The sequence below is a fragment of the Pipra filicauda genome, unplaced genomic scaffold (genome assembly GCF_003945595.2).
Source record: "Pipra filicauda isolate LSUMZ 115617 unplaced genomic scaffold, ASM394559v2 scaffold320_size837821_pilon, whole genome shotgun sequence".
Lineage (NCBI taxonomy): Eukaryota > Metazoa > Chordata > Aves > Passeriformes > Pipridae > Pipra > Pipra filicauda.
This window is the reverse complement of record NW_024104444.1, coordinates 496,002-519,068: the sequence shown is the minus strand read 5'-3', so window position 1 is coordinate 519,068 and position 23,067 is coordinate 496,002. Positions and strand designations below refer to the sequence as shown.

The window sequence follows — 23,067 nt, the reverse complement described above, 5'->3', positions numbered from 1 at the left end:
CAGATACATGCTATCTGCAAGAAAAGGAAAAGCAATTACTGGTTTTGTTAAGCATATTTTGTTTGTGAACAAACAAACATGCCAAAGGAGCAGAGTTCACAAGGTGCCAAAGAACAAGTGTGTTTTCAAGGCAAAGCTATGAAAGTAAACTCAGCTCTGATTTTAAACAGCCAGTTCCAAAACTTGAAAGAAATTTGAGGTTTGCATGGGTGCCTTTTGCAGATTTTGGAACAACAGAAGAAAGGATTTGTATGACAGCAGTAGCCATGGTGTCAAAGTCTGAAATAATCAGATAATGGCTTCAACCAAATGCATGTGGGAAGAGGCATGGCATGTTCAAAGCACATGAAGGGAAGGCACAGATGTTTGAAAAAAAGCACTTAAAAAATGACCTTTTTGTACAGTAATTCCTGGCAGAGGGCAAAAAGGGAAGAGGGGTAAAAGAATAGTATGCAGACAAACATACTACCTGAAATACTTTCCTTATGAGTGACTCCTGCAGCCTTGACAGAAAAACTTGCTCTTTGGGTATATGTAGTAAATTATGGCCTTATGTGTCAGTAAGGCAATGTTAGGACTGGAAGTTTCTGAAATCACTGTAGAAGGTTGTGGAGGGCATAGATTGAAAAACCAAGCACACCAAATGAAAGAGCAGAGATGTGCAATGATGACTGTATCCCCCTCCTCCCTCAGCCCCGTCTTGACTAACTCAAGACATAAGCAAGTGAAGTAAAGTTTGAAAACAAGAAAAGCAAACACCAAGCCTGCAGTTTCTCTTTTGCCATCAAATTGTGAATGTCTCTTGGTATCTTTTATGACATGGCTTTAGGGGAAGAGCAGGCAAAATTGGGAGAAACACCTACATTTATACTTTATGATACCCTCTTTTGCCATCAACTGTGATTGGTAAGTATTTAACACATGGACATGACTTTTTTATTGCTGTGTGTACAAATTAATTGATAATGTTACACATTATGCTTACTTTTCACTGTTTTAAATTATTATCTACAATCTCCTAGCAGAAGCTAAGAGAGGATTTTCTATCTGTGGTTTCCATGTCCAGACTAGTTCTTCAGATCTTGCACTGTTTTCTCATGGTTAGAAGGATTATCTGGCACAATGTGTCTTGTACAGGTTGGCTGATCATGCCAAACTTTTCACAGTTGCTGCATGAATGCATCACGGTAGATGTTGTTTAGCCTTATTTTACACTTGAACATGTCCCTTAGAATGTTTTCTATATAACTTATGCACAGATTCTTCTAATGTGTGCAAAGGTCTAGGCCGCTGGAAAAAAAGGATTTTCTAGGTACTTTGTTCCATTTTCACCCATGTCTTCTTCAAGTGTCAATTTCTATGCATTCTCTAATGAAATAGTTGTGCCTGGGAGCTTAGACAACTTTGTGGTTTTTCTTATTACATGAAGAGCTCTTTTTTCACTGAATTGTTTTCTTGCTGTAGAGTTTGGGTAGGCATTGGGTAGGGTCCATGTGAATTTTCTCAACAGAGATCATCATGGTCTAATTTAATCAGTATTTTCCATTGGCCTCCATTTGGCATTCCACACTGGGCAAAACTTTATTGAATTTAGCAACTTCACCAAGTAAAACCACAACAGTGAAAAGGTCCCAGATGACGGAAGTTGGCGAATGTCACACCGATCCACAAAAAGGGCTGCAAGGAGGACCCAGGAAACTACAGGCCTGTCAGCCTGACCTCAGTGCCTGGCAAGGTTATGGAGCAGATCATCCTAAATGCAATTACACAATACCTACAGGATGGACAAGGGATCAGACCAGCCATCAGGGGTTTAGGAAGGGCAGGTCCTGTCTGACCTGCCTGATCTCCTTTTATGACCAGGTGACCAACCTGGTGGATGAGGGGAAGGCTGTGGATGTGGTCTATCTGGGCTTCAGCAAAGCCTTTGACACCATCTCCCACAGTATATTCCTGGAAAAGCTGGCAGCCCACGGCTTGGACAGGGGCACTCTGTGCTGGGTCAGGAACTGGCTGGAGGGCCGGGCCCAGAGAGTGGTGGTGAACGGGGCTGCATCCAGTTGGCGGCCGGTCACTAGTGGTGTCCCCCAGGGATCAGTGTTGGGCCCAGTTCTGTTCAGTATCTTTACTGATGATCTGGATGAGGGGATTGAGTCCACCATCAGCAAATCTGCAGATGGCACCAAGTTGGGGGGGAGTGTCAATCAGCTAGAAGGCAGGAGGGCTCTTCAGAGGGACCTGGACAAGCTGGAGAGTTGGGCTGATTCTAACAGAATGAGGTTCAACAAGACCAAGTACCGGGTCCTGCACTTTGGCCACAACAACCCCCTGCAGCGCTACAGGCTGGGGACAGAGTGGCTGGAGAGCAGCCAGGTAGAAAGGGACCTGGGAGTTTGATTGACAGGAAGCTGAACATGAGCCAGCAGTGTGCCCAGGTGGCCAAGAAGACCAATGGCATCCTGGCCTGGATCAGGAACAGTGTGGCCAACAGGTTCAGAGAAGTGATTCTTCTCCTGTACTCAGCGCTGGTGAGGCCACACCTGGAGTGCTGTGTCCAGTTCTGGGCCCCTCAGGTCAGGAAGGATATTGAGGTGCTGGAGCAGGTCCAGAGAAGAACAGCAAGGCTGACTTGAGCACAAGTCCTATGAGAAGAGGCTGAGGAAGCTGAGATTGTTTAGCCTGGAGGAGGCTCAGAGGAGACCTCATCACTGTCTACAATTCCCTGAAAGGAGGTTGTAGCCAAGTGGGTGCCAGTCTCCCAGACAACCCGCAGGACAAGAGGGCATAGTCTCACGCTCTGCCAGGGGACATTTAGGCTGGATATTAGGAAGAAGTTTTTTATGGAGGAAGTAATCAGACATTGGAATGGGCTGCTCAGGGAGGTGGTAGATTCACCTTCCCTGGAGGTTTTTAAGATAAGACTGGATGTGGCACTTAGTGCCATGGTCTAGTAACCACGGCAGTGCTGGATCAAGGGTTGGACTTGATGATCTCAGAGGTCTTTTCCAACCTGGTTGATTCTGTGATTTTATGATTCTATGAAAACACGATATAGGAAGAATATAAAGTTACTAGAGAGCATCCAAAGGAGGGCTACAAAGACAGTGAAGGGTCTAAAGGGGAAGCCAAATGCAGAGCGGCTGAGGTCACTTGGCTCACTTCAGCCTGGAGAAAAGGAGACCAAGGGGAGACCTCATCACAGTCCAGGACTTCTTCATGAGGGGAAGCAAAGGAGCAAGTACCAATCTCTTCTCCATAGTGACCAATGATAGGACCCGAGAGAATGGCATGAACCTGTATCAGGGGACATTTATGTTGGATATTAGGAAGAGGTTCTTCCAGATGGTGACTGGGCACTGAAACAGGCTCTCCGGGGAATGGTCACAGTACCAGAGTTCAAGAAGTATTTGGTCAATGCTCTCAGGCACACTGTGTGATTCTTGGGGCTGTCCTGTGCAGAGCCAGGAGTTGGACTCGATTCTTCTGGGTTCCTTCCAACACAGGGTATTCTATGATTCTATGATTTCGTAGCCAGTAGAGTTCTATTAAAGTACTCATAGGTATTTTAGATGGATAAAGCTCCCTGGCTGCAGAGCTGCTAGGGCTTTTTTTCCCCTTTAATACAGAGTGGCAGAGAAGAAACTGAGAAACCTTTGAATCATTCCCATTGCCGGGCAGCCCCGCGCCGCTTCTTTTTGACCGGCAGCCGCGACCCCCCTGCACTACTCTGCACAGGCACATGACCACAAGCGACCCGCAGCCGGTGCTCGGGCGGCCGCGCCTCGAGTCCCCGCCGCCCGCCCGGCGCAGCAGGTAGGGCAGCGCGGCGGCGGCAGCCGCTCAGTCGGGAGCCGTCGGGAGCCGTCCCGCCCCCGCCCCGCGCCCCGGCCCCGGCCCGCCCCGGCCCCGCCGCTCACTCGCGCCCGCCGGGGAGGCATGAGCGACGGAGCGGCCGCTCCGCGCCGCGGGTGAGTGCGCGGCCCTCGCGGGGCGCGGAGGGAGGGAAGGCAAGCGGCCGGCAGGAGAGAGGCAGGCGGGCGGGGACAGTCCTCCAACCCCCCCCCCCCTCAAACCAAAGATGACTTTAAGGGAAACCTTCGGGGAGCGGAGTGCGCGGCTGCGGGAGGGGCGCTCCGCGCCCGCGGGGACCCGCAGCTGCCCAGCCCCGGGAGGAGTGCGTAGCCAGGTGAGGGGCTCGGCGTTGTTGCCTTTCTCCTGCGTTTTGCACCGAGGGATGGCAGCCAGGGCACCCCCTTCCCGAAGGCACTACGGGACCTATCGGTTTTAACACCAGAGGTGCGAAGGGGACAGAGAGTCGCAAACCCCCTCTCCTTTTCCGCACCCTAAAAGTTTGTTCTGTTGTCCACTTGCAGTCCTGCAGTGGGGAGTCGTGCGTGCGGAAAACCGGGGTCCCGCACAGCTAAAAAGCTGCGGTACTGGGCTTCCGAGGCTCCCCACGTCCTGTAGATATCCGTGTCAGATGCTAACTTAATATCGTATTGGAAAAGGAGGCAAAATGGTTACAAGCAAGCCCTGCGACAGTGCATTTGTTTTGCAAGAGTAGCCTGTCCCCCTCCTTCCCCAAAGTTGGCCAGCGGGTGCCCGTTGTCCATTTGAGCTCCAGCCGGCGGTGCCAGCCCAGGTCGGCAGTGTGGGAATTCGCTGCGGAGATGCCACTGTAAATAGCCACTCCACGCACAGAACTTGTATGTGACAGGAGTGTCGTATGGAGTGGCTAGCCGCAAGCCCGTGTCCAGGCTGTGTGTCTGCTCTCTGAGATTGTATTAATTAGAAAAAGAAGAATTTTTAAAATACTGTTTGACTTTTGTATTGAAGCCTTTGTTGTGATTTACATTGTTATGGCTTTGAAGCCATAATCATACCTGCAACCCTGCTGGCAATGCAAAACCCACCTTGCATCCTATCAGACACAATTCACTATGTAATCTTGTAGTCCAGACCAGAGAATTTCAAGTGTGGCCCCACATGAAATTAATGTGTGACCATTACTTGAAAGTGGCTTTCTGTTGTGTTTTGGATTTATCTAAGGAAACCATGAACAACAACTACTCCAAAAAAATTGTTTTGCAACTTTGATGGTAAATCTTAGCTGCTGGAAAGTCCCATTTTAGTTTCAGACCTGTACAGCCAGATTTCTCTGTCTCATCTCAAGCCTTTAAGTTTAACTGCATGCTGAAAAAATAGTGGATGTTGGAGATAGTGTTGATTTTTAAGTTGCTGATCACCTTTGGATTTAAGTGAAAACCTGGACTCAGGGCTCAAACACAGTATTAAGCATTTATTAACATTTATAGGAGGTTTTGCTGTTAGGAAGGAATGTACACACTGAAAGAAAAATTTGACCCTGACAGCTGAGTATTTTACTGGGTATTGAAATTATAGAAAAACAGACTGCTTCAGAAAAACATGTATGGATTAAAAATAGATATTTAGATGATTAACTGTCAAAGTATGGCTGACAGTGGAGTTCTATGTAGTATGATGTTCTAGAAGAACAGAAACTTCATGTTGACAAGCAAGCTTCTATGTTTGAAGCTTTTGGCTTGCATGCAACAGTTTTGCATTTTTGGGGCTGCAAATAATATTGACTGAATTGACTGGATATGGTCTCAACTGGAGAAGCAGTATGAGATCTGTCTTTCATAAGTGGCACCCTCCTTCTGGTCAGGCCCATCAGCAATTCAGCAGAAGGTGTGATCCTCTGCATCCTCCCTGTCTCTCTCTTCCACATGTGTGCACCTGCACACACGCTCACTCTTAATGTGTTTTTCCAAGATGTTCCACAACTAGTGAGAAGCCAACTGCATTATTTTAATACCAAATACAAACCCCTTTTTCTATCCACTTCCCAGGAAGAAGGTGTGTCATTAATTTGCGGATTTCAGTGCATACAGAAAGGGATGTCAGGCACACTTGAACAAAGACATTAGGAGTTACCATACCCCTCTCTCCCATGCTCCATAAGTCTACGTTCCCCTCACAGTGCCTTTGGTGGCTGGAAATTTTCCAAAAGCCTTGAATATAACACCAGGGCTTGCATTTTGCTCAGGGAAATCCGGGTTGCATCCCAACTGAGCTGATGAGTGAAAGGGTAGATGAGTGCTGTTTCTCCTGTCTGTGCATCCAGGTTTCTTTTCCATGGGCTTCATGACATGTGTCATCCCCATATTAAATGTTCACCTGGGACATGTCCTGGGAAAATGAACTTTTCTCACTATGGATATAGCACCTACGTCTTATTCAGGTCACTAAGATAAATTATTAGTGAGGAAGTAATAAGGGTGTCAGAGGTAAGCCTTTAAGTTTCAGTGTGAAGCTGGGCATAGGGTTCAAAGGTAAGGGCAACCAAATACCTCTGAGCTTCAGCTTTGAGGGAGGCAATGGTTTTGGGGTCATTTTGAACAAAAAGTCTAGTCTAGACGGTTGATCATTAACTGACTGCTAATGTGAGATCTTACAAAAACATCTTTCCATTTGTCTTGAGTTTGACCCAAAATCAGATTTGGGGTATGGCTTTATTGTCTTTTGAGATTCTGGCTTCACTTTCTAGTAGAGCAAGTCCTACTGAGGTGTCTCAGATCACTTCACAAGCACTTTTCAACAGCCGTTTGCAGGAGATAATGTAATTTTTGTTCTCACATGAGAGTCTAGAGAACTGAGATAGAGTTCAAATGGCCTATCCAAAACACAGAGTAAATTAGCATAGGAAATGAGACAGGGAAACAACTTACTTGCTCCAGTCACAGGGTTAAATTGCTTTTCCCTAACTCACTGGAACTGTTAAGAAATTCATGGTCCATTCCTCTTGCAATAACTTGAAAAGGGCAGACATGCCTTTTATGCTTCTTTCTGATGTAACTGATATTAAATATGCATTGTAACTTCATTACCTCAGATAACTGAGCATAAATTCATCCATCTTTCACTTGAAATTCTGTTCCCAAATGTAGCAACCGAATATTCTTTCTTTTGTTTTCTGCTTCTTGGATGGGTTGGAGGTTTTTTGCTTTTGTTTTTAGAGAAGAATCTTGTTAGCATGCCTTAGAAACTCATTAAAATGCTTCCCTTTTGGCTTATTCTCCTAATTTATTAATACCACAAATAACTTTTCTTTGGTGACCCACTTTCATAGGTATCTGAACATCTAGCAAAATTGTAACTCATCAGCAAGGCAGTGTAGACTGATAAATAGCATCTCCAGACAGGGAGAAAAAACAAGACACTCCTTTCTTTGCCATGCAGAGTTCTACACACCACACATACAGAAAATATTATCTATTCCCCAGCTCACTTGACATCCTTAGCCCAAAAAAAAGCACTTTATTGATTGCATGATTGATTTAAAGGTCAGAATGTAGGATTGCATCTGTTCTCCTGCCTGAATTAAATTTTCACCCTACATCCACAGTGAAGAAACTGCTCTTTGCATAAGTGTAATTTGAAATATTGGTCTGTATGAGTGTTCAAGCAAATAGACTTTCTCTTCTAGCTCCCAGGGCAAACTCCTAACACTACACTGTCATCAAAAACTTTAGGTTTTGACTAAGTTACTAGTTTTTATTGAATTATCTTACCTGCTTTGTGAAAAGTACAGATTTGCATAGAAAAAGAGGATACTCACTGATTTAATGAACATGTTGATCAAGAGGCCACTTGAAGTGGTATAATTATACAGCCTCTAAATCAGAAAGAAGTCTGCTAGCATGGAAGAATACACTTATTTTCATAATCATTTCAAAATATACAGACGTTGCTTTTTGGGAGCTGAAGCTATACGGACAGTTATCTCAAGGAGTGATTAATTAACCTGTATCCTGCATACACTCCAACACTGACTGTGTTTTAAGGACAGGCTGCTCTAAGAGTGTAGTCTGTGGTTGTCCCAGGCCAATGATACTCAGCGTTGCAGCCTTCTCCAAAATCTGCTGAATAGCAACCCCTAACAGGAGAACAACAGACATTTGGTGACTTCTGATGAAGATTTGTTTTCCTTTTCAGTAAGTGTGGACGTCTGTGTAAGTGTGAGAGAATTATGGTGGCGTTTAAAGGAGTCTGGACTCAGGCCTTCTGGAAGGCCGTTTCGGCAGAATTTTTGGCCATGCTCATTTTTGTCCTCCTCAGCCTCGGCTCCACGATCAACTGGGGTGGAGCAGAGAAGCCCTTGCCTGTAGACATGGTCCTTATCTCCCTCTGCTTTGGACTCAGCATTGCAACCATGGTGCAGTGCTTTGGACACATCAGTGGAGGCCACATTAACCCTGCTGTGACCGTGGCAATGGTCTGCACGAGGAAGATCAGCCTCGCCAAGTCCGTCTTCTACATTCTTGCCCAGTGCCTGGGAGCCATCGTGGGCGCAGGCATCCTTTACCTTGTCACACCTCCAAGCGTGGTAGGAGGCCTGGGAGTCACTGCGGTAATCACTTCTCCTCTGGCTCTTGAACTAGACTAGCTTAGATCCTAAGAAAATATAATCAGTGTCACACAGAATGAAGGGAGTTCAAGTAGAGATTTTAAGGGCTTGCTGGTTTATTTGCATCTAGACAGGGCTTAAAGCTCTCCTTAGGATAGGTTTATGCAGTGTACTATCTATAGCTCTTCTTTTTATAGAAGTTCTCTTTCCTAGAACTTCCCCAAATCTGATGACAGCAGGTAATGTTAATTTACATACAAAATTTAAATAATATATGCGTGAAATGCCATTTTTATATGAGCTGGGGAGGGGGGAAATTAATTCCGTGCTATTATGATGGGGATTGAAAAAACATCAATTTAAAATGACATACTTTTGAAATAGATTGTGGCTTAGATTTCAGCTTTGTTCTAAACTAATAAGGAATGCCATCAGTTAGCCCTGTTGCAGGACTTATTAAAAATGCACTTGAGCCGCACACGGCTTAATTTTTAATTGAAATTTAAATTAATTAAGTCAGGGCTAATTAATGAATTTATAATTGAATAGTAAATTACAGTCTCCCAAGGAAAAAAAATGGTGAAAGGGAAGTGCAGCATTTGCAAATCTCTGTGTAAAAATAAACTATACTTCTGCAGTCTAAGTTTGAAGTCCATGTTGGATGTTACTGTTAAGCCTTCTGTTCTCAGTCCAGCAGTGATTTTCCATAACTCTCAAAATAAAAAAATATTTTAAAGCTTAAAAAAAAAAAAGGAAAGTGGAGAGGGGGGCAATCTGTACCTCTAAAAGTTCATTGTTGTCTTTTACTCTGTAACATTTAGAAGTACTGTTCATTGAAATACAATTAATGTGTGTGATAGCTTTCTGATTTATGAAATCACCTTTTCTTCATTTCTGGTGTTTCTTTCCCTTCTTCCAGGTACATGGAGATCTTTCTGCTGGGCATGGACTCCTGGTGGAGTTGATAATTACATTCCAGCTGGTTTTTACTATTTTTGCTAGTTGTGATTCAAAACGAAGTGATGTCACTGGTTCAGTAGCTTTAGCAATTGGATTTTCTGTTGCAATTGGACATTTATTTGCTGTAAGTTAATGATTTCTCATTAAAAAATAGATCCCTTTACCCTTTATGACTACTTCAGAAGTAAATGGAAACTTTTGTGACCTTTATAGCTGTTACAGCTAATATAGCTGCTGTATTCTTTATGGATCCATGCGAAAACCCTTTGGAGTTTGCAGGAGTGTCCCTTGGGTAGGGTGTTGCACCAGAACTTTTCTGGCTGTTTATGTGATGACTTCATTAACTTTATGATAAGACTCAGGAGAGTGGTGATACCCGCTGTCAAGATGAGAAGCCGTACAAAACCAGGGTGTTCCGTAGAAATCAAATCCCTATCATCAAGACTTTAATAACAGGTAACATTTTCTCTCTGCTTTAGATCAATTACACTGGTGCCAGTATGAACCCTGCTCGATCATTTGGACCTGCAGTCATCATGGGGAGATGGGAAAACCAATGGGTAACTCTACTTTCATGCTTCCTTCACCATAGCGACAAACAGCGATCAGAATTTTTCATACATCATTTGCTTTTAGCTCTCTCTCCCAGTACATCCCGTAGAGACTATCACCGAGGAAGGCAGGCACTGACCTGCCCCAAGCTTAGGTGTCATCATGCTCCTCACTTAGGACTGCAGTGCAGTAATGCAGCATGTTGGAATACCTTCTTACTGTTCAGGGGCCATTTGGTGGAGCTAGTAGCTGGGGTAGAAAGGAAATCATGCAAAAAGTTCAAAACAAAAAAAAGCAATGCAGTGAAACAGAAAGAATTGAACTGCTGGAAAGAAAAAATCCTCCAAGGCAGATTGCAAACCCTGCTGGTCATGTGGTGAGCAGTTATGGAAGTAATTCTGTTGGCTTCACGTTTCACCTGGTTCTGCAGCAAACTGGGGGAAACATATAAAAATGAGAGGAGGGACCCTCTGTGATGTGGTTCCTGGGGGACAACCTGCCTCAGCAAATGCTTATAGTGAGAGATGAAGAGGTTGCAGTCTGGTCTTTGCAGACCAGACCAGATGTTACCTGCTTCAGTTTGAAAGCATTACCTTAGCTAGGAGCAGTTGTGCAGGAAACAATGTGATAAACAAATTGTGAATGATGCAGTCATTTTCTACAGAATCCCACTATCCAACTTATTAAAAACCATTTCACATTTTATAAGGCAGAGATGGATCTCAACTCAGCCTCACCTAATTATAGACAGGGAAAGCACTTCTAGGGACACTTTCAATACTAACTGGAAGAGCTGCATATTACAGTGCGTGGAAGGATTTTCTTGATTTTTATAGTATGAAGCCCACATTGCTCTCACTGCAGCTAATAACAGAAATAGCATTGTCTTCAGGCCCTAAGGCTCCAATTCTGCAAACACGATACCATGTGTAACTTTGTTCCCAAGAGTTATCCTATTGAGGCAGATTTACCCATAATCAGTGAATGGTTTGTTCATATGAAAAACTGCTGTAGTTTTTCACAAGATTAATTATCCATACTCTGACGAAGCCTGTAATTTATAACTAAAGCTATAAACAATAAACAAATGTACCATGGAGAAACTTGTAGGAGAAGCTTCGTTACTGTCCTGGCCACTTGGAAAGACAGCCTTTTCTCCTCCTCCAGAGCAGTGACATTGGCATGCCATTCACAGAAGCCTGTGGGCTTTGGCACCTACTAATGTTACCGAACTGCTGGGTGTCGTGCTGAAATAGATAGGTACCTATAAAGTTGTGTTATATTCATTATATTTGCTTATTCAAATCAGATTATCAGCTAGCTGAATGCCTGTTGTATTCTGTAGGATTAGAAGCCAAATTTGGATTATTTTGGAAACATGAGTCTCAAATACTGAAGTAGAACTGTTTATGTGTACATTAGGAAAGGTTTTGTTCTCTTGAACATTAATTGTCGTGTTGGTTGAAAATGCAGAAAGAAATCACTTTTCTACATCAGTGTTTCACTTGTATGTCTTCTTGCAAACAGTCCAAATATGTGGCCTACAGCTGGCAATGAGCAATGAAAAGTTAGAGGAGGCCTCTTGTAAAGAGATGGATCAATTAAACTTGACAAAATTGTTTCACTTCGAAGATGTCGGCCTGCTTCTCAATCTTCTTACCGCTGCTAGTTTAAAAGTAAAGCTGTGTCAGAGCATCTGTTTGTTGTATGTGACTACAGAGATGTATTTGACATACATGACTCCACCAGGATCTGTTGCCTTTTTTGTCTCAAGAAATGTTATAGTTCTGTTTGGTTAAAATAAGGAGGATGAAGAACCTGTACTTTTGTGTTATTGGACAAAGTTTTAAAAAATAAGTTAAATTTCCCATAAAGAGGGGGGGGAAAAGCTTATTTCCATTAATAGGGGAAGGTATGGCAGCCAGAGAGGATGACCTTTGTTTGTCGAGAGGTCCATAGCTTCAGTGCCACTCAGCCAGTCTGCTCCAGAAAATTAGTAACCAGATATGTAGACTGAAATCTTTTTCAGGCATCAGGGAAGTAGTAAATGTGCCTCACTGAAATGTCAGTGTAGGTTCCTCTTTGCTCCATGGGGTCCACTGCCTGGTGATTCCTGAAACACTGATGTGAGAGGAGTTTTTAGGGAAGAGCTGCACCCATGGATGTGATATCATTTAGATGACTGGATGCAAGGTGACTATGGAGTACTTCTGAAAGGGCTGGAATAGCTGGGAGAGACAGGGAGAAGGCAGAAAGAAAAAAGAAAAAATACCAAAGACTAATGCCACTAACAAGAAACTGCCTTTCGAATAACTTCATGTGTGATTTTAGAGCACTCACGCTGAGCTCTAAGTCACCATCAGTGAAACCTATGGTAGTTGTACTTCTCTGACTCATAAACTGGATGGCAGATTTCATTCTGGTTCATGAAAGCCAGGGAGCAATGTGACCATGCATTTCTGCAGAGTTGGTTTTAATAATTGGGCCAGGGCATTTTGTAGAAACTTTTCTGGGTAAGGTCTGTACTTACATGCTTTTCTCTGAGACCTTGGCTTCTTTATTTGCTCTAGAGCTTAATGTCTGGGTTTTTTTCCACCTCTTTTTTGCAGGTGTATTGGGTGGGACCAATAATAGGAGCGGTCCTTGCTGGTGCTCTTTATGAGTACGTCTATTGCCCAGACGTTGAACTCAAGCGCCGTTTCAAAGATGTTTTTGGTAAGGCTACCCAGCCTTCCAAAGGGAAGTACATCGAGGTGGACGATAACAGGAGTCAAGTAGAGACCGATGACCTGATCCTGAAGCCTGGCATAGTTCATGTGATTGATATTGACAGGGGTGAGGACAAGAAGGGAAGAGATCCATCCAGCGAGGTGTTGTCTTCTGTATGACTAGCAAGAAGCACTGAAAGCAGAGAGCAGCCTCCTAGCACATCCACAGATATTCTTCCACCTATTAAAGAAACAGATCTCCTCTAGACTGAGCATTTACCACTTCTTGAAAGGTATGGTGTGGGCAGCTGCGTGGATTGGTGTCACCAAACCATACACCTGCTCAGCTGGAGGATTAGGACTTTGTTATAATTAGGATTCCCCACCTATTATTGCAAATTAAGACTTGTTCCTAGTATTTTCCTTTCCTTCTTTCTGGAGCAACCCCAAAATCAAAAAAAGAGATGAAAACATTCTCCTTTAATAAATCAGTCAATAATGAGATAAAGATAGAGATGTCTAACATTCAGATTGACAGTTAAGACATACCAGGAAATGCCTATAGACATGAAGACCTACTTATCAGATTGTTCTTCTGACACTTAATTGGCTGTTGTCAGCTCTGATTATAACATCGTATCCATTAAACATTCTCTGCAAGGTTCAGGGACAGCACCAGCAGTATTTAAGACTTTTATTCACAGTCGAGCAAAGGAGTATTGTTTCCACTCATTTATGTCACTATTTCCTTGCAAACTACCTCGGAAAAAATGATACTTTAGTAGGTTTTTTAAAAAAATATGTCAACCCATCAAATTTCACTCATGTGATTTGCCATAAAAATACATCTCCAAGAGTAAATATGCTGAAAATGGAATGTTGAAAGTAATAAGGCTGCAAAGTGTTTGACTGTACTGCATTCTCCCTCTTGTCATTGTGTATCTGGTGAAACACTCTCCTCGGGTTTGACTGTTGACCATTTAGTGTTAGCAGCCTCTCAAGGTCATGCAAAGAATATAAAGGCTTTCCTGTTACAAGAGATACCAGAAGAAAAGAAGGCTTATCTGTTTTCAGTGCACTTGTTCAAATACACATTTCTGTGCTAATTTATATAAACTAAAGGTTTAAATTACTTACCTATTTTCTTACAAGATGGTTGGAGATATGTTTTTTTTTAATTTATTAGTAATGTAGAGAGGTTTTAACTTTTAACTGTATTGCAACACTGATTGGGAAATAATTTTTTTTATAACAGATGATAAAAATTTGACTGCTTCTGGCTTTTTGTTGTGATGCCTGACTATTTGAATGGGATCTGTGCTTGTTCCAGTGTTCATATAGTCTTAATTACACCTCTAGCTAAGGTTTCTTTATGTGTTGTTAGGAAAAGATGCAAGCGCAGGGTATTTTAGGGGGAAAGGTACATGAAATATGTTCAGTAAACAGTCTTTCCCTTATAGAAGTATTTTGACAGCCCAGGAGAACATTTCTGTAAAACTGTTACTGACTTACTGCTTTTGTTTCTGATCAGCAGCTTTGAGTTTTACGATACGCAGCTGCAAAGCAGTCAGGAGCATGGTATTATTACTGTAATTATATAGTTTTTATTTTTAAATTGAAAGCTACTCCTGCCTATTTAGCAAGAAGAAAAGGAAAAAAGTATTAGTCCTGACTGTGGGCTGTATTAGCCTTGTCTGTTCTTTGACATACTCTACATGCAGTCTTTATTACAAGGAATTAGATGTTTCTAATGAGATAATAAATTCCTGCAACTCTCGAATTTATGCACTGTGATTCAAGTGCAATTCTACTACCCCTACTTGCAGCACTGTGTAGTCCCAGTGTGTCCTACTATAGTCCTTTTCCTAGTTTCACATTTTTCTTGTCTTAAACTCGTTTAGCATGGCACAAGTTCCCTGCACTGAGCACGAGATTCATGACTCCTTCGTGCATTTGCAGTTGGACCATGATCTCTCCTGTATTCCACCCAGGCACAGCATGTAGCACAGGCAGGCACAGGTCAGGGCTTCCTTGTGTGACCCAGGGACAGCCCTACTCCTGACATGTGAGCCCTCCCACCAGACGTGCTCCCTCTCATGGCAGTGACTACCTGTCAAGTCTGGTAAAGCAGCTGATATTTGTCCTTAGCTGTGCCTCGACACAGGGACAGGCTCACGATTCAAGGGCGTGGGCACGGCTGGGGACCTGCAACGAACAATGTCAAACCACAGATAAGAGCTCCTTCCCACAGCAAGGACTAAGTCTTCTGGGGAAGGGCAACACAGGTGTGGTGTTATACCTCTGCTCAGATGGGTAAACACCATGCTAAACAGATTCAATGAGAAGCTGAAAACTTGTTGGGGAAGTTCTGTCTAGGCATTTGGTTTGGGTTTGGTTTTTTTCTATATTGTTCAAATGCTGTATTTGTTAAAGGGACTCTTTGGTTAAACCTTTTGCCTGACTTACCACAAGTAAAGTGTCATACACATAGAACTGGTGGATTTTTAAGCAAAGGTTTGCATTTTTGTATTTCAAGACACTCCTTAATTTGTGATTTTTGCATGATACTGTGTTATTTAAATAAGAAGCTGTGATTTGTTTTATGCCTGAGGGTCCTTAACACAAGTGGCTTTATGTGTGTTTTCCTCACCCAGCCTAATTCTGCTGCTGAGGTGAGCATAAAGTGAGCATAGCACCAGCCACCTCTGTTAGGAGGGTCTTCTTCATTAAAATACTCTGTATTAATGAAGTGCGTCACTTAGAACCAGTCCCAGGAGAACTCCTCTCTCAGAGAGTATTGGACATAAGATCCTGAAACTTCTGAAAAGATCAGGGGACAGAAGAGCAGCTAAAATAGAGACCACTAGACAGTAAAGAATGATGCCATGCTACCAGACATTAGCAGGAAAGCAATATGTGGTAGATCTGCTCCTGCTCCCACAGAATGAGACTCATGGAGGAGTTTGTCATTGACTATGGTGGAAATGGTCCTGAGCTTTTTTGGTTCTGTCATGCACTTCACTGTGTTTTTTTCTAAAATCAGAGGCTCTCAGCAGGATATTTAATTTTGGAAGAAAATGCATTCAACTTGAAGTTTATGACCCACCCTAAAGTATTCTTAGAAGTGTCCATCATCACAGGTGGTTCTGCCACACCACAAGACATCACCATTCATAAAAGGGAACATCATTCTTGAGCATCTCTTGGGACTTGATTTAGTTTTGACACAGTGATATGTGCTCCTCTAAGTTGTTTTGCAATGATGTCATCACTGTACAGTAGTCACATTTGGTTAAATAATAAACTAGCATGACATTTTTATGGATTTGAAATACTTTTGCTTTAGTATTATTTTAAAATATGTACTTTGGTACTGTTTGAATGAGATTTATGTTCTAAAGCTCTTCAGCTCTAAATTGCACCTCATAACATAACTTGGTGTCCTCTTAAAGCATTTCTTGGTTGTGGTATGAAACGTCTTTTGTTTATTAGGGTGGATGGTTATTACCAGAAGTCTGCCAGGTCTGTCATCATTCTGGGATCCTAAAAAACAAAATGGATGAGTCTCACTCCTCCATGATGGCACGATTGTTTTCTATGCTATATTTGCACTCTAACAAACACATTCATATTAAATTACTGGATTTCAGAAAAGAAAGCAGGGAAGTTAAGGGTGATTCTATTGGCACACACAAATACCTTTTATGTTGTGTGAAGGAGTTTATCACCCAAATTCTTTCTCAGGAAAAAAAATAAAAAGCCCTGCAGCATTTGAGTTGTCATCATAACGCTTCTCATGTTGAAGTGTTTGGGAGCTGTATCTTTCATTCTGTCAGTGAAAGCAGGAGTGAGACTTATCTCATGCAGTGTTTAGGCTTGTCACATGTATTTGCATATCAGCTTTTCAAAGTGTGCTTTATTTCTGATTATTAGTAATTGCCACAGTAGAAAGCTAGATGGCCATCAAGTTTCTACCTTTCTAGTGCTGGATGGCAGAACATTTGCTGCTGTGCTCTGTAACATCTTACCTGTAGTCTGTGTAACACATTCAGGATATTACACACCATCCAATGTTTTTTATCTAATTAAAATATATGAAAATTTACATTGTGAACCTTTCTTTTCAAGGTGAGAAGTGAAAACACCATGCACAATTTTTTGTATCTCAATTCAGCCTCTGTGTATCTAAGTTTCTCGAGGACTTACTAAATAGACAAGATGTAAATATAGACTGAAATATTTGCTACCCACTTACATGATCTAAATCACACTGTTGCAGTCTGAAATTTAGGACAAATGAAGTAAAGCAATACATGGATTTTTCTACAAGACTGCTTATTGTTTAAATGCTTAGTCACCATGATATCAGAACTAATGTTATAGGACTTAAAATTTCCATATGTAACACTTGGAATAATCTGCTGAAAAAAATACACTATAAAATCCTACTTGATTATCTGGTTCCCACATGTATTCTACTGTTCTCACACTGCTATTGCAAATAAAGTATCTGTAAAAAAGAAAAAAAGGCATCATGTGATTATTGTAAACATTTGGTGATTCTAAAGCTCAGACTGAAATATAAGGAAAAACCCCAAATCCAACCAATAGAACATGTCTTAAGAGGAGTCTGGAAGTGTATGCAACTGAGAATGAATAATTTACTATGAAAAAAAATATGCAACAGTGAAGAGAGATGCTTGTGCAAGAGATTTAATATCTTTAAGGAAATGAGCTAAACTGATTAAAGCAAAAATTATGCTGGTGTGTTGTCATGGTTTAAGCCCAGCTGGCAACTAAGCACCACGCAGCTGCTCACTCACCTTCCCCCAACCCCGGTGGAATGGGGAGGAGAATCAAAAGTAAAACTTGTAGGTTAAGAATAGTTTAATAAAAAACCCCAAAACATCAGTATCAACATTAAATCCAAAACACAGCACTGGAGAAGAACAACTATGGAGAAGAAATTAACCCTATCCCAGCTAAAAGCAGGGCATATATTGTACATCACTGATTTTGCCAGATGGTTTAAAAACTCACAGGACTAGTGAGGAGCTAAGGTTTGGAAAAGCGATAGAAATCATACTGACACTTAAGACTCCTTTCACTGAAGCATGACTTGTGAGACCAAGCTTCCACGAGGAACTTCAGCAATGGAAATCAGGTCCTGTAGCATTTACATTTCTAGTTGTCTAGCTTTTTGCTTGGAATGAAAAGTTTAACTCCTATTACATTAATGGAGGTAGATTAGTATCCTGACAATGACTAATATGAAAACCCATCACCTGGGGTCGCATCCAGTCAGTAGGAATGGCTGAGAGTAGGCTCAAACCTGAAATTCACCCCTTGGCAGCGCTTCAGCTCTTGCCTTCAGTTACTTCATATCCAAGCTCCAGAGGCACCTCACAAGAGGCTTACGGGGGTGTGTGTCTGTGTGTGTTGCATATGACTTACTACACACATGATTTGTACCTTACTGAAACAGATTCCCGAGGGAATTTAGGCAGAACTAGTAAAATTATTTTGAGGTTACAACCACATAAGAAAGGAGCCGCTCTGGCATTTTGAGACATGCACAAAACAGGAATATAGGTGTCTGGAGACTTACAAACATGTAGTGATGGAGTGCTCTGCAGGGTTAAGGTGAAGAAGGGTTCTGGGAAGAACATAAAAACAGCAATGAGGGCAAGGGAGATCTTTGTATTATGTCTCTTACCCAGTGGTTACTGGCACTATGGCATCACTTAGAGGATTAAAACCTGGTCCCTGTTGCATGAGGCTTTTGGATCACATCTGAGCCATTGAATGGGAGAGGCTGAGCCTTGCTGGGTGAGTGATGTCCTTACTCTAAGCCTCAGTGGCAACACTGGCTTCAGCAGCAACAACTACAAACAGCAACTGTGCCCCAGTCATCTGCTTAAAAAGAGAAAGAGAGTAGATATTTGCAATATCAGCTTCCTTTTAAACACTCTTTGGCTACAGACTCCTTTATCTGTTGCAGATTGTAGTGTATTGCAAATATTATATACTGCTTTATTTGTATCAGACTGATAACTGTTATCTTGGCTATTAATTTCTTTTGACCTTTCTTGCCTCATTAGAAAAACAATATTTACAAGTACAAAGACTGTGACATAATCTAACTGAAAAATCTATCACAGTGTTCTTTGGAAAGGCAAAAGGAGCTTATATTATTTGTCTCTCACCTTGCTGGGTGTGATGGGGAGAGGCAGAGGTTTTCTGCAGGTGTGCCTGGCAAACAAGGTTTCCCAACTGCTGTTCTCCACTCAGGCACAGCAGTGACTTCCTATGATGTTTTATCCCTTTTTCCCTTGATATGAATCTTCATAAAAAGCTCCAGAATTCATAGTATGTCTAAAAGTTCATATTAGTAGATACATGTTCATTAAAATCTGCACATATGTGCATTTGTGTGCACACACGTGTGTGAAAGATGCAGAAATGCACAGTGTTGCACAGCCATTGAGTTTACTTCTTCCCAGCAGTGGACAAGATCAGTGGGTAAAACTGTGGGAGATCAGCTGCCATTTGAGATTGCTACATGCCCCACTGGGATCCTAATGACTTGGTCATTTATTTCCACTTATTTCTGAGCCGTATAGCTTACAGCTTGAAATGGGGTCATGGCCATCTCCTACTGCCATGGAACCAATTGGGTTCTGCTGCTCTTCCTACCAAAGTTCATTTACCACAAGGTACTTCTTTCCACATTTGTACCATTTAAAAATTGATTACCTTAGACATTTCAGAACCTTCTAGCATGAGAAATATTTTACCATTATTCCACTCTACTGTAGAGTTAGCTCCATTTTTTTCTGTGGGAATTGTTTCTTTAGAACAGCACATCTCAGGGCATTGGAGATTCATTCGTTTCTCCTCAAAAATTTCCTTTGATAATTCCTAGTGATGTCTCTGTTATTCTGTTCCAGTGTTTAATTATTTCTATTTGCATGGTATCTCAGTGCCTTGCTGCCTTGTGGTCCCATATTCAGACAGGAATGCATGCATATTTTGTTTTGTTTTGCCTTTCCAACTGAATGAGCTCATCAGAGCTGGAATGGGATGGTTTAATCTCTAGATCCTCCTTCTGTGAGCTTCTTCAAGATGTTACTGCCACTTTGGACTTGGGGTCACTTTTTCTAGTCAGCAGCAGAGTTACCGTGGGGGGAGGGCATTTCATCTGCTTTGACTTGCCAGAGCTGTACAGTACACAGGCTGCATCCTGCCCTCACTTCTGGAAGAGATGAAGTCGGTTTGCACCAGCTGAACACAGTCTTAGACTTGCAGTAGAGCAAACAGTGTCCCAGCAAAGAAGTAATCAGTTTTGAAAAGATGGGATTTGGGCTTGTGGCCAGTCCCTGGGCTCTGATTTGCAAGAAAAACATCAATAGGAAAACTGGAACAATGGTTGATTGTCCCTGTAAGTTCTAAACATATGTGCATGAATATCCAGTAAGAAAAAGACTAATGCTTCATGATTAAAGATGACAGAGAAGGGACAAAATGAACTCTGGAGATCAGGAAGATATACATAGATGTTGGACTCTGCTGCTGTTTGCCCACAGGTATTGCTCCAGAGAAACAGCTGCACAGCATCTTCTCAGAGCTGAGTCAGACCAGCTGTACAGGCTAGGATGCACACAAACACAAATGTTTCAGACACAAGGCTTTTTTGTTTTTCTCCCTCCTTCCACAGCTGCCCAGCATATTTCAGATTTACACAGGCAAACATTGCTAGGGCATGAATGCAGAAGCTTTTCTAGCCTCAAGACTAAAATGTGAGAATAAAGCTTTGTGTCCTGCAACCTTTTAGCTTTGAAAAAGCCCAGCAAATGTCATGGAGGGAGCTTTAAAAAAAGAGGCCGAAAAGTCCATCTGGATCCCTCTGAATCCTAGTCATTCCTAGAGCTACCCTTAGAGAAGCGATCCATAGGTTAATTTATCACTGTGTAAATAAAATATCCCCCAACTTCTTTTACCACTAGCCTTTCTGAGTTAAAATAAATATCTTTTGGTTGAGCACAGCTCAAGAGCATCTAAGGTTTATATATAGTAGCTATTGCTATTGTGTCTGAGTGGTGAGGAAAAGGTCAAAGCAAAATGATTTTATTACCCCCCTAGTTAGAAAAATTGCTCTGTCTGTTGGGGATTTTTTGAGGGGGAAGAGGGTAGCTTGGTCTTTTTTCCTCTTACAGTATTCTGTTTTTTTCAGATTGTCCGCGCTTAATTTTATCTTTTCTACAGGTTGAATCGTCAAATATTTTATGGAATTACATGGAACAATTAATTTTCTTTTTTTTTTTTTTTGTCCAAGAGGATGATGTAACTTTTCTAGCTGTTTGACATGTTTGCTCTGCAGGATCTGATGGCACCCTCCATTGCATGGTCTTCTTTTGTCTGTATTTCCTGCATAGACAACTGTGCCTTCAATGAATTTGGGACTGCGTGAGGACTGCTGAGGTTTTTACAATGAAGCTCCAAGCATCTGAATTTGTGATTCATATTCTTCATTTTCACTTCAAATGGTATTTTTCTTAATAAAACACACAGTTTCCATGAACTTTCTTTCATGATAAACCTACATTTTTCTTCTGAGTCCGGCCCCTTCTAATCCATTTTCTCAACATTTTGCTAATCATTTAGAATTTATCATTAAAACTACATATTTGAGACAATTGCCTAAATAATACTGGGTTTTTTTATATTCCTCTCCATTCGTTTCTCATTTTAAGTGTCTGAGGGTCCAGCAGTTTTTGTGCCAACAATATAAAAAAGTCATGAAAGGGAGAAAACTCACATCCAGGCAGTATATATATGGCAGAGATGGAGTCTCAGGTGATGGAAGGAGCCAGAAAAGTTGTCGTTCTATATCCCTGCAAACATGAACTTTAGTCAATAGTGAAACATCTAATAGGTTTCAGAGTTAACTGGGAAATATATAATACTAACAACATGAGGTAAAAACCTAGACACTAATTTCCAGTTTTGCACTCGGTGTGAAATCCACATCATATCCCTTAGCTTTCCAGTGGCCATAAGGAAATCCTATAGCTAAAGCAGCTTTCAAATACTGAGTTCTGCAGTTCTAGGAATGGGTAAAACTATTTTTACTATTACATTTATATATATGTGTATAATTTAATGTTTAGATTTTCATATATATGTATGTATCTAATATAAATATTATCTCTATATATAATGTATATGTGTGTAAGTGTAAATAATATATATGCATATACTACAAATGGTTAAGCAGCCTTGAAGTGCTCTTGTTACCCCACAGATTTAATAGTAAACTTTAACAGGAAAGATAACACAGGCAAACTGACTCCCATTTTTCTTTTCTGAACATTGGTATTTTCTCTCTTATGAGTGTTAACATTTCTCCAGCAAACATAAAGTGTTTATGCTGCAGATAAATCTGAGAAGAGGAAGCCTTGTCTGCTCTCATGGTTGTTACACAGACAGCATTTTCCTTGTGGTTTGATTTAACATGCAGCTATGAATGCCCTCTGTAAGTAACAAATCATTACACCTGCACTGAGTAAATATAATACAGCTTGCTTTTGCTGAAACATGATGTTTTTTTCTTGCCTGTTTTGTACTTTCTTGAAGACAATCCAGATCAGGAAGTCCTGAAGATCAGCCAGTGTGTTTCCAGCCATGACTGTGTGTCTTACCAGATTCTTTCCTTCAGAATATCAACAGAATTAATACAGACTGTTTTAATCATTATTTTTATTTTTATTTGTGTGGGCGTCCTTCTGTCTGCTTGGAACACCTCTGGTGGTGATAAGACTGACAAAAATAACCACAGAGATATTTTAAATTCCTTTTTTTTTTTACAGGCAAAACTTTACTAGTGAGATTGATTCTTAAGAGACATCTGTGTAACCCAGGCATGGTGATTTTTGTAGGTCAGCTGTTTTTCTTCTACAAACCTACAGAGGAACCTAAAGGAACAGCAGTGCCAGAAGTAAAGTCTTGATCATATACATTTACATTGTGGCTATGCCTCTCCCATCCCCTCTTAATGGCTATGGCAGAGCTGTAAAAACCTGCTCAGTCATAAGGGTGAGTTTTTAGTTGAGGAGACAGAGGTCCCTTCCACTTGCTCACTAGTGCCACCTCTGCCGACTAACAAGGTTGCAGTGGGTTTTCTCTACTATTGAGGTGCCCTAGACCCACAAATTTGAGTTTGGGATTGAAAGAGATTTTTAAAGAGTACTTGGGGACATACAACTGCTGTTAAAATAGGTGGGAGGTTAGGTTTGTCTTGCTTTGGTTTGGTTTGGTTTGGTTCGTGCTCTCTGTTTGGTGAACACAAGACAACCAGATTTGCAATAACATTAGGAAAGCTTTACATAGCTAATGTGCGAAATCCAAAATATTACC

At 41.6% G+C, this 23,067-nt stretch overlaps 1 protein-coding gene across 4 annotated transcripts; it reads left to right on the top strand.

Moving 5' to 3' along the window:
* The first annotated feature begins 3,611 nt into the window (after window positions 1-3,611).
* On the top strand, window positions 3,612-17,165 carry AQP4 (aquaporin 4). 4 transcript variants are annotated; one of them, XM_027745987.2, is made up of 5 exons: window positions 3,612-3,813; window positions 8,143-8,434; window positions 9,351-9,515; window positions 9,871-9,951; window positions 12,553-17,165. In XM_027745987.2, the coding sequence occupies exons 1-5, from the start codon at window positions 3,740-3,742 to the stop codon at window positions 12,829-12,831; spliced, it is 891 nt and encodes a 296-aa protein (XP_027601788.1). In that variant the 5' UTR covers window positions 3,612-3,739; the 3' UTR covers window positions 12,832-17,165. The 4 variants fall into 4 exon arrangements, with proteins under 4 accessions (XP_027601788.1, XP_027601786.1, XP_027601787.1 ...); XM_027745985.2 differs by having other exon boundaries at window positions 8,020-8,434; XM_027745986.2 differs by lacking the exon at window positions 3,612-3,813 and adding an exon at window positions 3,832-3,968 and having other exon boundaries at window positions 8,020-8,434.
* The last annotated feature ends 5,902 nt before the right edge of the window (window positions 17,166-23,067 follow it).

Coding starts and splice junctions, on each gene's coding strand:
- AQP4 (XM_027745985.2), top strand. CDS start 3,740: ATGACCACAAGCGACCCGCAGCCGGTGCTCGGGCGGCCGCGCCTCGAG. Junction 3,814..8,019: donor CCGCCCGCCCGGCGCAGCAG/GTAGGGCAGCGC, acceptor TTTCCTTTTCAG/TAAGTGTGGACGTCTGTGTA. Junction 9,516..9,870: donor CAATTGGACATTTATTTGCT/GTAAGTTAATGA, acceptor TCTCTGCTTTAG/ATCAATTACACTGGTGCCAG.